This window comes from Plodia interpunctella, chromosome 4 (assembly GCF_027563975.2).
Source record: "Plodia interpunctella isolate USDA-ARS_2022_Savannah chromosome 4, ilPloInte3.2, whole genome shotgun sequence".
Classification (NCBI taxonomy): Eukaryota; Metazoa; Arthropoda; class Insecta; order Lepidoptera; family Pyralidae; genus Plodia; species Plodia interpunctella.
The window spans coordinates 5,670,172-5,683,147 of NC_071297.1; the positions used below are offsets into that span (position 1 = coordinate 5,670,172).

Here is a 12,976-nt window from a genome sequence, read left to right on the forward strand (position 1 = left end):
AGCTTTGTTGGTTCATTGGTACGCTATAATAGCGATATCACCCGTTTCTTTCTTTTGGTATTGAACATATCAAGTTCATATCACTAGTTTAATAGAGCCTTTATAGTGTAATGAAAATGGTGATAATAGGAATATGAGGTGCCGCCGTATATTCACAGTAAAACGGTAATAAAATCTTTATTGACCTAAAGTTAGTATATTGTTATACCTTAGCTTCTATAACTTCATACTCTAGAATTAAACCCACCTTAGTAGTTTGAATAATAGATTTAATCCCTTTCAATTTATGTCCCAAGTTTCATTTACTCTATATTTTATTAAAAAATAATCTAGTCTTCGTATTATAATAATACTTAGTGAAATTCTAATGAGTACGACACTCTAGTGTTTCGTACTCGTTAGAATTGAACTCCCCAAGAAGAAATTCGCTCCTTTGATGCTCATGTTAAAATGTTTCCTTTCCTCTTTTATTTACTCTTTGTGTGGCATGAATAGTGAGCATTAATATGTTATTATTCATACGCGCGGCTACCAAAATTAAAATGAAAAGTCTGTCCGGGAATATATCAAAACTTTCCATTTGATTGCAGAGATTATATTGACATGAAAATATTTGAGTTTCCAGCATTGGCAAACTCACAGATAAAGGCTCAAACATTTCATTTAGGTTTTCAGATCCCGTTTCAGTGTAATCTTTTCCTTCCTCATCCATCAATCTTGTTACAGCTACCTACACAAACAGCTGCGACAACGGGCTTTGGAGGCTTTTCTTTGCTATAAAGATTTAAATAGCTATTTTCTTTAAATGTCTGTCGAAAAAAGTTGCGTGATTTTGTTCAGAGTTCATTATTATAAATGTATGTGTTGTATATATTCTTTACCGGTCGAATGTGTGGTTAATTTTGGACAGATTTTCCTTGGAAAACAAGGCTATTCATAGGCATAGCAAAAAATAAAGTTTCTTTAACTCATGTTAATCTTATGCTTATCCAGTTTTATAGGATATTTAATGCTCTAGTTTATTATTATGAATATTATAGGTACGATCTTGAAAATTGATGTAATGCTCGTTATTAATAAATGTCGTCAACATGTTTGCGTTATCGAATAACGTCACAGGCGTGGGTGGTAATCATGAAGCGATCGTGGGGCTGTGGCCTAATAAACCAGCAAATCTTGGTGACATGGCGGCAGCCCGACTGGCGGCCATCGAGGCGTGGGAGGCTGATATTTTTATTTACAACTAACTGTGGGCATACAACATAAAAACTTGCATCCCCTATTTCACCCCTATAGGTGAAATAGGGGATGCAAGTTTGTATGAAACATCGTTATTTTTGAAGTAAGACACGTGGAATTTTTAATTTAAATTTGTAGTTAGTAATGTATACATAGTTAGTAAAATATAATGCATTTATTAGATTTTAAAAAATTTCATCCCCGAGGAAGCCTCAGGGTTGTGTAAATTTATATGAAACTTCCTAATTTTTGAAGCGAGATTAAGTGACATTGTGGACAACATTTTACTACTTTTTGCTTACACAGGTTGGGAGCCTCCTATAGATCAGGGTCCTCGTATACGGCTCAAAAACGGCTATACCTAGAAATATGAAATTCAACAAGGTAGACGACTAGAAAACATCTCTTAAGAAAGAATTTTTTGGAAATTCCATTCCAAAGATAATTACAGATCAATCATTTTTGAAGTCAACATAACTTGAAGGACAACAGGTAAGAACTGGTGATTAGTAAAATATAATATGCAATAACTAGATTTTGAAAATTGCATCTCAGGGGAATGATGTAGGGGTGGCAATTTATGCGAAACATTATTATTTTTGAAGAGAGGTCTATGAAATGTTCGGCATGCATCAGTTAGGGGAAGCGGGAGTCGGAAATGGGATGGGGCACGTTGCGAGAAAAGACATGGGACAATTCGTAGGAAACGGGACAGGACAAGTTTCGGAACGAGACACGTAGTGGAAATCTTAGCGGGAAACGTGAAATTGAACTAAAGATGACAAAATTGGAATTTGAATCATAGTAATAAATAAATTTTTACCAGTCTTAGAATACGCGAAAAAAGAATAACTATAATTTTATTTCGATTCCTTTTAAGAACTGAAATTAACGCGTGCAAAGCCGGGGCAAACCTAGTATTTTTATTTTTGCGTTGATTAAATGAAAGGTAAATTGCAGTTCACGATTTATAACGTATAAACAAAACTACATACTAGATCTCGTTCAAACCAATTTACATCATATATTTTTTTGAGATTTATCATTCCCTTATTTTATAAGTTACAGAGGCACACATTTTACCACTTTGGAATTGTCTCGCGCAAACTATTCAGTTTAGAAAAAATGATATTAGAAACCTCAATATCATTTTTGAAGATCTATGCTGATACCCACACGTATGGTTTGATAAAATAATTTTTTTTAGTTTCAGTTCTCAGTATGGGGTCGTCCCCCAAAATGTATTGTTTATTATATTTTTGTGTAAAATCTTAATGCGGTTCACAGAATACATCTACTTACCAAGTTTGTTCTTATAGTTTCGGAAAAAAGTGGCTGTGACATACGGGCGGACGGACCCTAACGGACGGACCTTAAAAAGGGTCAGAATTTATCTTGCAGAACTCCGAAAAATAACGTGATGTAAAAGTAATAGCCATGTAATAACGGAAAAAGCCAAGCACTTTCTGAAATCATCATTTTACAGGCCGCGTTTCGACAACATGGAAAACTTTGTCGGAAATCTTCCTAATTTCTTTCAACTTCGTTATCGTCACTAAAACAATTTTAGGCGGAGGAAAATTGTTTTAACCTTCGCTTCGCAACGTATATTCAATACCTAGTCGATAAGAGTCAAATTAAGTTGTCTATGTATTTATTTGCTTCTCTTAAAATGATATTTCAGAGTGTTCGCTGGGTAATTGCATAGACTATACGCATGTAATTGATAGCCTATAAAGAAAGTCGTAAGGGCCCGGCTAAGACATTAAAGGTACGTATCACTGGGCTGGGCCATTCTTAGGCGTATCTGCCTTATTTTATAGTTGGTATGGTACTCGCATGGTTCTATGCGATATAAATTACTATTATTATTAATTAGCTTTTGTCCGCAACTTCAAATTCGCATAAAATCCCTATTTTGCGGAAAATATTTTCTGGTACTGTCCCACTATTCCCGGGGAACCTAAATTTTGTTTAAGTTGCTTATCTGCATGAAAAGAAGTCTCTAGAGACGTGGTGGGAGAAATAATATCAATACTACTAACTACGAACACTTAAACATATGTTTATGTTATGTTTTTCCGTTAAACCATGAAAGCGGCTATGAGGGTGATGAGTAGGAGTAGCGGCTATGAGGGTATAGATATGCAAATCGTGTTCCACTTAGGTAATCGAACATGGTGGCTCAGTGGAGCCAATGCCGTCAGTGATAACACAAGATAAGCCGGATGCTATGTTGAACACCTACCTACATACTATAATGTGTAAGTATGACATGTTAACACCTGAGTACAATTGATACAGACATAGGTTATCTGAATATATGAAATGGATTTCAAGGTTGGAATTTAAGGCATTGTGTGCACACACTCTCGGTGTTAAAGGCAGGGGAGAAATGGCCGGGATTTAGACAAAATACTTATCCAGGCCAAGGCCCCTGCGGTTATAGAGCCTTAGAGGGTGATGATGAAGGTTATTTGCACTACATAGTATAAAACAAAGTCGACCTCCGTTTCTAAGCTTTCTTTTTTAAACCACGCAACGGATTTTGATTTTAATTTTTAGTTACAAGATTTATTCCCGAAGGTTTATAGACCTTATGCAAAGCAGAGCTAGATGATTAATAAAGGGCTTTTTTGCAAAAGGTTCGAATTTATGTATGTGATTTGGGAGTGATGGGTTTATAAGGATACGTATCGAAAAACGAAACCCTTATAAAATTACTCCTACATCTGTCATTTACAATGTCTGTCTGAACTTCACTTCTAGTTTGCTCCAAATCTACTAAGCCGATTAATTAAAACTATAAAAATGTACCTATGTGGCCCAAAGACGGAGTCAATTAATGTTTTTTTTGGGAGTGTTCTTTTAGGGTAAATAAAACTATAAAGTACTTAATTGAAATAAAAATGCCCTAATCGAGTCATAAAATCCCGTGCCCCGTCAAACTTTTAGAATTTTTTTCCGTGATTCCCACGGTTTGACCCCGTATATATATATTACTACGTTATTGATGAATCGGACCAAAGGTCACTCGAACAGATAACTTTACACCATCACCCTTTACAAAGCCCCAGTAGAATTTCCTAATTACAATCAATATATTATCAATATTCTGTTACGTTTTATGACATTGTCATTACAATTTTATACGGCTGCCGTATTTTTAGAATTTCGAAACGATGTGCCATTTAATAGGTGATGGCGATTTTTATTGTTAAAATTATATTTTATTATTATAAAATTAGATTTAAAAAATTATAATTTAGGTGTTAAAATCTACGTCATAAATACGTCAAAATGACGCACTTGAACTACAAACTATGCTATGATAATTTATACAGTAAACTACAATACGAGTCTGCATTTAGTCGAGTTGCAGTTTGCACTAACTACTCATTTTACTCACCTTAATTATACATGGAGAGTTCCGAATAGTTTCTACATGGTAAGTAGTCGTGCGGATGTGGGACACGGTGCAAATTGAGTTTTGATGGAAGTAACCACGTAGTTGTGCATATCGCGGGATGGCGGAGGCCACAGTGCCATGCGCGGCGCCCACGCTCGATACAGCGCGCGCCGCCGCGTTCGTCGCTCGCCTCCCTACACCAACATCACCCCACCCAATAACCCCCCTCAAGGCGCAGTCAGTTCCGTACGAGAAAGATCATTACTTTTCTAATGTTATGTACTGCTATTTTAAGTTAACTTTATGTTTCTTTTAATTATTTCTCTTTAAACCTCACTACAAGATAATATATTATATAAACGTCTGATCTTTAAAAAAATATTATCAGTTGACGAATGTTGTATTAAAAAAATATATTAAGAAAGCAGCGGACATGTCTTGCTCAATGTACAGAAAATCGACTGCATGGATTTCGATGAAACTTAGTAGAATATAACTTGGAATACGTACTTTTATTGCAAAATTTGCTGGAAGTAATATAATATAGCAAAGGCGATATGAGAGACCTTTACCACTATATATTATATTAAGTTTATCCTGTCACGTCTCATCATCACGTATTACATAAGTGAACGCCGCATGGCCCTGGGTTATAACAAACAATATTTTTATTTACTCGTCTTTTCTTATACGTGCGTATATAATGTTAGCTTTTTAAAAAAGAATATGTGAAAATAATACTTCATATAAAAATTTATAAACTTCAAATAAACTTTATTACTGATTAATAAATAAGGTGTATCTAATAAAAATGATGGTACAAACAGCTCATTTTCCAGTGTCTTCTTTGAGGGAAACAGTTCTGTTGAAAACCATCTGTAACAAAGCAAAGTTAACATCTGTAATAAAAACCATAGTGGCTACCTTTAGATTTGATACAGACCTATAATTGTGCATCAAATAAATTTAAGAAAATTGAAAAAATACTACATGATAATAAATGGGAAAAGCCTACTGTTTGCTTTAGAAACTCACGACTTGTTACCGAAGTAGTAGTAGTGTTAAAACTAACGCAAATCCCCCGCGGGACGCAGGGAAATTGGATAGTTTTCGTGCGACTGTCCATGCTATGAAGTTAGCTGACATAATCAGCGCGGGTGTATCGCGTCCCGCGTCGCGCGTCTGATTCGCCTCAGTTTAAACAGTCCTTTCATATAGATTAAACGAAGATAATAGCATCTTCGTCTTGGTCAACATAAGTCAATTAAAGTAATCTCAATCTATTTAAAATATAGAGAGAGACAAACATTTAGCTTTCTTAACTTTTAAAAATATTAGTGTAGTTTCATTAGAAAATTAGGTACATAGACCGGTTTTTAACAGATGACTTCGACTTCCAGGGCAATTTGCGTTGTACTTATATAGAATTGAAATTGCAATCTTACTTTGGTCGGTGTGGTATCAGGATCGACGGAGAAGAAGCCGATCCTCTCGAACTGGAACTTGTCGTACACACGAGCGCCGGCAATAGAGCCGTCAGCGAGGGCCTGCAGCACCCGCAGCGTGTCCGTGCGGCAGTCCGATAGGAAACCGTTGGGAACCTCGTTGGGGTCTTCTGGGTTCTTGTGTTTAAACCTGTTGATAGGAATTGATTTGTCAGTAGCCCCTTGGCTCCGACGCTCACTAACCGCGGAATAAACCGGGAAATCGCTCAAATGTGAGAAAGAAATAGGAATCGATTTGTAAATTGTAACCATTATATTTATAAATTTTCATTTCTATACCTATTTAGCTGGGCTGGACTGTACCACTTAATGCTAAATATCTATAAATTTCTTCAACAGATTGCACATTTAATTATCATATGTAGTATTAAATGATATCCATTTGTAATAAATTGAAATCTATTAATAATAATAAATATTTATTTATATTATCCACAACCATTCTATTTTGCTTCATGTTTATTGGGTTAACTACTAAAATCTACACACCATCCGACACACCTGGTCCATTATGTATAACACAAGTCGTATAACTCAACTTACAATGGTTCATAAAGTCGAACTTCCACTGTCACGGGCTCGGACACCCAATGGATGAACGCCTTGGGCTTCTCCGCGGTTTCGGCTGGTTCTGCAGTACACTCCACTTCCGTTACATTGCCAGAGCTGCTTTTTATCACTTTCAAAACCTACAAAACATTATTCCTTTTTATATTTTATATAATATATTTACATTTCAAATTGGTATAATAATTTAAAATTTTAAAAATCTAAGAGTAGAAACAACAGCAAATGTATATAGAATAAATACGATCAATTCAACAGATACAGGGGTTTTAAGAGTAAACAAACACCAAAGTAGGAAAAGAGAAAAATGATTACTTTTTTCCTACTTTGGTGCAAGTGAAATACATAAATTATTGATAATAGTTCTCATTACTTATCTGTTATTCATCAATAATTCTAATGCCAACAAAGTAAAGTCAATCTCTTCAAAGTTTTCTATATGGAGAGTTCTACTTCTCAATATAGGATACAATAATATAACAGTTCATTGCTTAATAACCAGGTTGGAAAATTTGAAGTTTTTGTATAAACTTAAAAACTTTATATTACATAACTGAAAAAGCTAATAATTGGTAGACTTGATGCTATAAGGCATTGCAGGACTATCATTTAAATGATGACAATTTCCTCTTATACCACACACATTGTACTTAATATTATTACGGTGTAATCCGTTTAGCACATATATCCGAAACGTTGATCATTAGTGGTTTCGACAACGTAACCGGTTCGTTAGCTACCGGAGCGCCCGCGTGTGCCCACTCGCCCAAAACAGTTTTGTAACCAAATACGAAGGATAGTCAAATAAACTGATATCCCCCATTTGTCGTCCTTTTCATAGATTTCTGACAACATTTTTTTTTGTCACAAAATTTTTTATACATATAAATATGAGAAGGTTTTAAGTAGATAAGCCGCTAGCACAATATCCTAAGCGAATTGCTGTAATAAATACCACACACACTTGCTCAAAATATTTTTTGATTGAAATTATGAAACGGAAATGCTAATAGTAAACAATCAAACCATCAAACATTACAATATCAAGAAAGAAAATAAATTATTTCACGTCAGGCTCTAAGTAAACCAAAAAAAACATCAATACCAGATTAAAACCAATAATAGCCAACTAGAAATAAATCAAGCGCCACACAAGTTGATAGACATATTTACCTTCAATACATATCCCGCGTGCCTCAAACCAACACTCTGGTTAGGAGTCAACCTTCTGTATCCTTTTTCTGGCTGTTCTTTAAAATCATTATCCTCTATGTACAATACTTTGCTAAAGACTACTTTATGTGAGCCCCTCTCAGGCTCGTTGGGAAAATCAGGAACTGTCACTTCGATCGGTTTCTCACTTGGGAAGTTGGTGATAGTGAGTTTCAATGGTTCCAGGACTACCATAACCCTGAGAAACAATAGGATTTAAGTAAACAAAATAAAAATGTATACAGAATATTACTCATAATTTAACGACCTCGGTGGTAAAGTTCTTGCCACTGAACCATGTCGGGTCATGAAAGAAAATGATCTTTTTCTGATTGACGCGGGTCTCGGATGTTTATTTATATATGTATTTGTTATAAAATATAGTATCGTTGAGTTAGTATCCCATAACACAAGTCTCGAACTTACTTTGGGGCTAGCTCGATATGTCTGATTTGTCCTAATATATTTATTTATTATTTATAATTACGAAACTTGTATGTATTTCATTAAGTAATGATATCTCCAAAATTCATATTAAACAGTTATCAGATCTCATGAGGGGCCAAATCTTCTAACTCTGTGGAGTTTGGTAAGTTTTGGTTTGGAGAAAACTTCGAAAACTGTTATAACAACACACTGTAAAAGCATTGGCTTGGCCGTTTGGCCACATAGATGGGCTGAAGGTTTATATCTAATCTCTTTTGATTACGTTTCGATTATATCATAGTTATAGGCCGCCGTCGGTGTAATAGTGTTTAGTCGACAGCATATCAACCTATTCAGATTCATTGAAAATTCATCGCCGTTATTATATGTTACGATTGTGGTAAAGTGTTGATAAAAAGCACACAGTCGAGTATAGTATGGTCGAGCATATACAGACCTGGGAGCGGTGAGGTTGAGCACGTCCCTGACGGCGGCGTCGAGCAGCGCGGGGTCGACGGCGCCCAGCGCGCCCGTGACGCCGAGCGCGGCGCAGAACGAGCTCACGGCGCGCGCCGCCACCCCGCGCCGTCGCAGCGCCGGCAGTGTGTATAGCCGGGGGTCGTCCCAGTCTGTACGATTCGTTTTATTCTTTATTTGCCGAGTTTGTTTGTTTGTTAACACCTCTTACGCATGTAAAATCTATAATCTTATTCATGTCAGGTTTCACTTTATTTACAATTGTAAAAGTACATTCTTTCTTTATTTTCGAGTGTGTTATTACTAGGTGTCAGATTTTAGTCAAGTCTCCTAAAAGCATCCTTAATGTTAAGTGGACTTAATGTTATTTAACAGTCAAGCATCATTTGCTAATCCATCTATTATATCATATACTAAATTTATTATTTACCTTTGACAATGTTCTCATCGATCAACTTGGCAATCTTTCTCTTGGAAACTACAGTGTAGTTCACATTGAGACGACCATACTCCCACTGTACTGGGCAGTAGATACCCAGAGCATTGCACAGCCAGTAATATGAGGATCTGTCAAAAAGGTGTAAGAAGCATTACTAAGTTCCACATTTCCCATAATCTTTAATATGGCCTTCCAGAAATCCAGAATTGCATAGATATGTATCCTTATTCAATTACTATCTTATTAATAAAAATGATATTCTTAGATTGGGCACAGAATAGTTTCTTTTTGTCCTTTTGTCTCATTTTAATATTTGTTTTTAAAAGAACGAAACAAACTATTCCGAGCCATAATATTTTCATTTATAAGTAACTATTAAATGGCCTTAACTAACAAAACAAAAAAAATGGCAACAAAAACCTTGTCTATTTTCAATACTTCATACTATTCCTTACCTTCTAGATTGAAACTCCTTTGTACATAATGAGTGAGTGATGTGTTCAATGCTGTCACACAAGCAATGTGTGTAGTCATAGGTAGGGTAGATGCACCACTTGCTTCCCGTGCGGTGGTGAGGCTTGAACTTGATCCGATACGCCACTGGGTCCTGTTTACCCTCCTCCAACGTTATCTTCATTCGAAGAGTTGCATCACCTTCGTCAATTTTACCGTTTTTCATATCCTGAAGAGATAAATCTAATTAATTAGGATATTTATTCGTACCTAATCTTCTTTACCATCTTTTCCAACCAACCAGCTGCTTTTTTCCCAAAGAAAATGAACCAGTAATAAAAAATACAACATTTAATTTATGAGCAATTTACCTCAAATAATTGTAGGCTCTCTTCAATGGGCCTGTTTCTCCAAGGTGAGGGTGGAGGATTAAATCCTTTAATCTCCTCGGACTTCTGATGACATACATAAGCCTTATCCTTCATAATGAGTTGCACAGCCCATTCATATAGTTGGTCAAAATAATCAGATGAATGGGTTATTTTGTATGGCTTGTATCCTGAAATATGGTAATAAATAAATAATAAATATTTTTTAATGATATAAAAATTATTTTATTTAAGTTTAATTTCCTAAATAACTCACCTAACCATTCAACCATATCTTTGATAGCGACAAAGAATTTCTCTTCTTCTTTTTCTGGATTGGTATCATCATACCTCAAGAAACACAGTCCGTCATGAGCTGCGGCATAACCAAAATTTATATTAATTGCTTTGGCATGGCCAATATGGAGAATACCATTAGGCTCCGGCGGGAACCTCGTGCGAACTTTACCCCCAGTTATCTTCAAATGTTCTTCTAATAATCTCTTTGTATCAGAAGTTACTACATAACCATCTGTCTTATAGTTTTCTCCAGGAGCATGGAATGGAAGTTTCTTCATCAGTTCAGAAATAGATGATGCACCACCAATGTCTGATGTGTTAACCTTCTCAGATGAAATGGCTGAAAAATTATAAGGAAATAAGGTTAAAATCAAAATATGGCAATGTAGCCACTTCACACAATATTGTGGACTAAGACTTCAACATTTTTACATGTGAATATATAAAGTTTACAAGTTTTCTATTTGTAATTTAAAGATAAAGCAAGGATAAAGGTGCGAATTTTTATACCCTTTTTACTATGAAAAAAATTTTTCTTTAACATTAATATTTCGATTATTTTATTCTAATGTTTCATAAATGCTTATTTTATAAATGAACATTTTATTACTATATACTATAAAACAAATCGCCTCCGGCATCTGTCTGTTTCTAAGCAATCTTCTATTAAAGGGTTTGGAGCAAAGAACTTCAGAAATGCAAAATGTCAGTTCAGTGACCTGTTGCATGCAATGGATTTTTATGCAGTGTTTGCTGTTGTTTAGACAATTTATTAACAAAGGTTTATACATAAAAAACAACATATTACACTGTACAAAGGCGAGCAAAGTCACCAGTAATGAATATAAAATATCATAATAACAATAATGTACCTTTATTATCATCTTTCCTGGCTTTTTTAGCAAAATCACCACCTTTCTGTTTTTTCTCAGCTTTTGGAGGGGGTGTTAAGTCTGCTTCTGTTTTAGGGCCTAGTAGATCCAATATCTGAAAATACATACATGTCATAATGATTTCCCTGCTGGATGAAATTATGTGAATGAAACAAGGTGATGGTGTTATGGTTAAGATTATTGATTAACTCAATTAAGGGACATCAATGTGGGTAGACCAGCAGGCAAATGTTCAATATTTCACCCATAGAATGTGGAGATGAAAAAGACAACTGATGAGGCCGCATGGGAGCAAGGGAATAATAAGCATGTCACATTTTTACCTGTACATCAACTTCATTTTTAATGGCTTTTCCATCTGCCCATGGTAAGTCTGCTCTCACAGCCTGCATCACGATCCCAGAGTTAAACCGGTACCTCTTCTCTAGTAACTGCTGCTTGTATTGGGCCATATGCTTCTCCACAGCCTGCTCCACTTGTTCTGGCGTGACCACCACGCCAACACCACATGCCGCCTCGAAAGCCTCGGCATTCACATTTACTTCATTCACATTACTCAACAAGTATTCCAAAGCTGCGTCAACTCTAAGAGTCGAGTCCAACTTTCCATTTGCTATATTTTTACACACATATGGCAGATGGTTTAAAATTTGAGGTTTAATTTTCGTGGCCAAGTGATACACTAGCATACCTGCACCGGCTGGTAAGTTCTGCACATCTACCTAAAATGTATAATCGTTTCGTGATCCTTGTGAATATAATACATATTCAGCTAATACAAATATACAATTATGACTAACCTCGTCTAATGCGGCTAGTAAATATTTCGTTACATTATTGTTTTTCAGTGTTTCTTTCGCTTTTTGTTCACTTAAACCTAACAGTTTAAACCTTTCCAGAGTTTCTTCTGGAGACATACTGTTTTCCTGTGTCAGTACTATAATGGAATAAAGAAATAGGACTCGAAATTAAATATGACCAACCAATATCAACCAAAATAGAAGACGTCCCGTAGACGTGCAAGGCAAGCAGTATAAATGTAGTGTTGCCATATCCGATTTTCATAAATTGGGAGGTATCACGGAGTAAACAACCTGAAGGCCTACCACTACTGAACCGATTTGATCCCTCACGAACTTAAAAATTCTATTAGATCCTACATACCTTTTAAATTTCATCAAAATCGGACCTACGTCATTCGAAAGTTATCGCGTTACAAACAACAACCCAAGTAGAATTATAGACCTCGCTCGCTTCGTTCGCTCGGTGAACTAACGTCCAAACCACACACCACATGTCTCACGTCCATGTTTTTCCTATTTCGTGTACGCATCGTGTATAAATAGGGAGAACCGCAATGACGTGTTTTATGTTTTCATAGAAGCAGTTGTTATATAAAGTTACAGACTGAAAAATACTGACAATTTGTATGAACAAAAACAGTAATTGATTTTAATTGGTTTGAGCTTTTGCACAATTTATTGTTAAAAAAACATTCACTTTGATTTTTGTTCTAAAAAGCAAATCTGGAAATTTTTGGAAATTCAGATAACTGGCAACATTTAAAAACTGAATTCAAATGTGAAAATATCACTGTCACCCATTGACGTTTAATCAAAAATGACAAAGAAAAACACAGCTTAATTTTTTAATCTCTCAGCACCGCCGAAGCAGACCTTATGATAGGT

The 12,976-nt window shown here is 35.5% G+C and overlaps 2 protein-coding genes across 17 annotated transcripts in view; both read right to left on the bottom strand.

The window, feature by feature from the left end:
- The window catches only part of Rab3-GEF (Rab3 GDP-GTP exchange factor), a 32,013-nt gene extending 27,212 nt beyond the window's left edge, over positions 1-4,801 (bottom strand). For all 15 annotated transcript variants that reach the window (XM_053743972.1, XM_064435907.1, XM_053743973.1 and 12 more), the window contains exon 1: positions 4,649-4,801. The gene's annotated coding sequence lies outside the window, so the exon portion shown is untranslated. The remainder of the gene's footprint in view (positions 1-4,648) is intronic.
- A 596-nt stretch (positions 4,802-5,397) lies between these two features.
- Positions 5,398-12,322, bottom strand: GlnRS (Glutaminyl-tRNA synthetase). 2 transcript variants are annotated; one of them, XM_053743993.1, is made up of 13 exons: positions 12,089-12,322; positions 11,612-12,010; positions 11,268-11,382; positions 10,373-10,735; positions 10,099-10,286; positions 9,730-9,956; positions 9,266-9,402; positions 8,949-8,987; positions 8,816-8,858; positions 7,894-8,131; positions 6,697-6,842; positions 6,094-6,283; positions 5,398-5,524 (listed from the first exon to the last, which is right to left on the bottom strand). In XM_053743993.1, exons 1-13 carry the CDS (start codon positions 12,203-12,205, stop codon positions 5,477-5,479), a joined length of 2,250 nt encoding a protein of 749 aa, XP_053599968.1. In that variant the 5' UTR covers positions 12,206-12,322; the 3' UTR covers positions 5,398-5,476. The 2 variants fall into 2 exon arrangements, with proteins under 2 accessions (XP_053599968.1, XP_053599967.1); XM_053743992.2 differs by having other exon boundaries at positions 8,816-8,987; positions 12,089-12,321.
- Between the last annotated feature and the right edge of the window lie 654 nt (positions 12,323-12,976).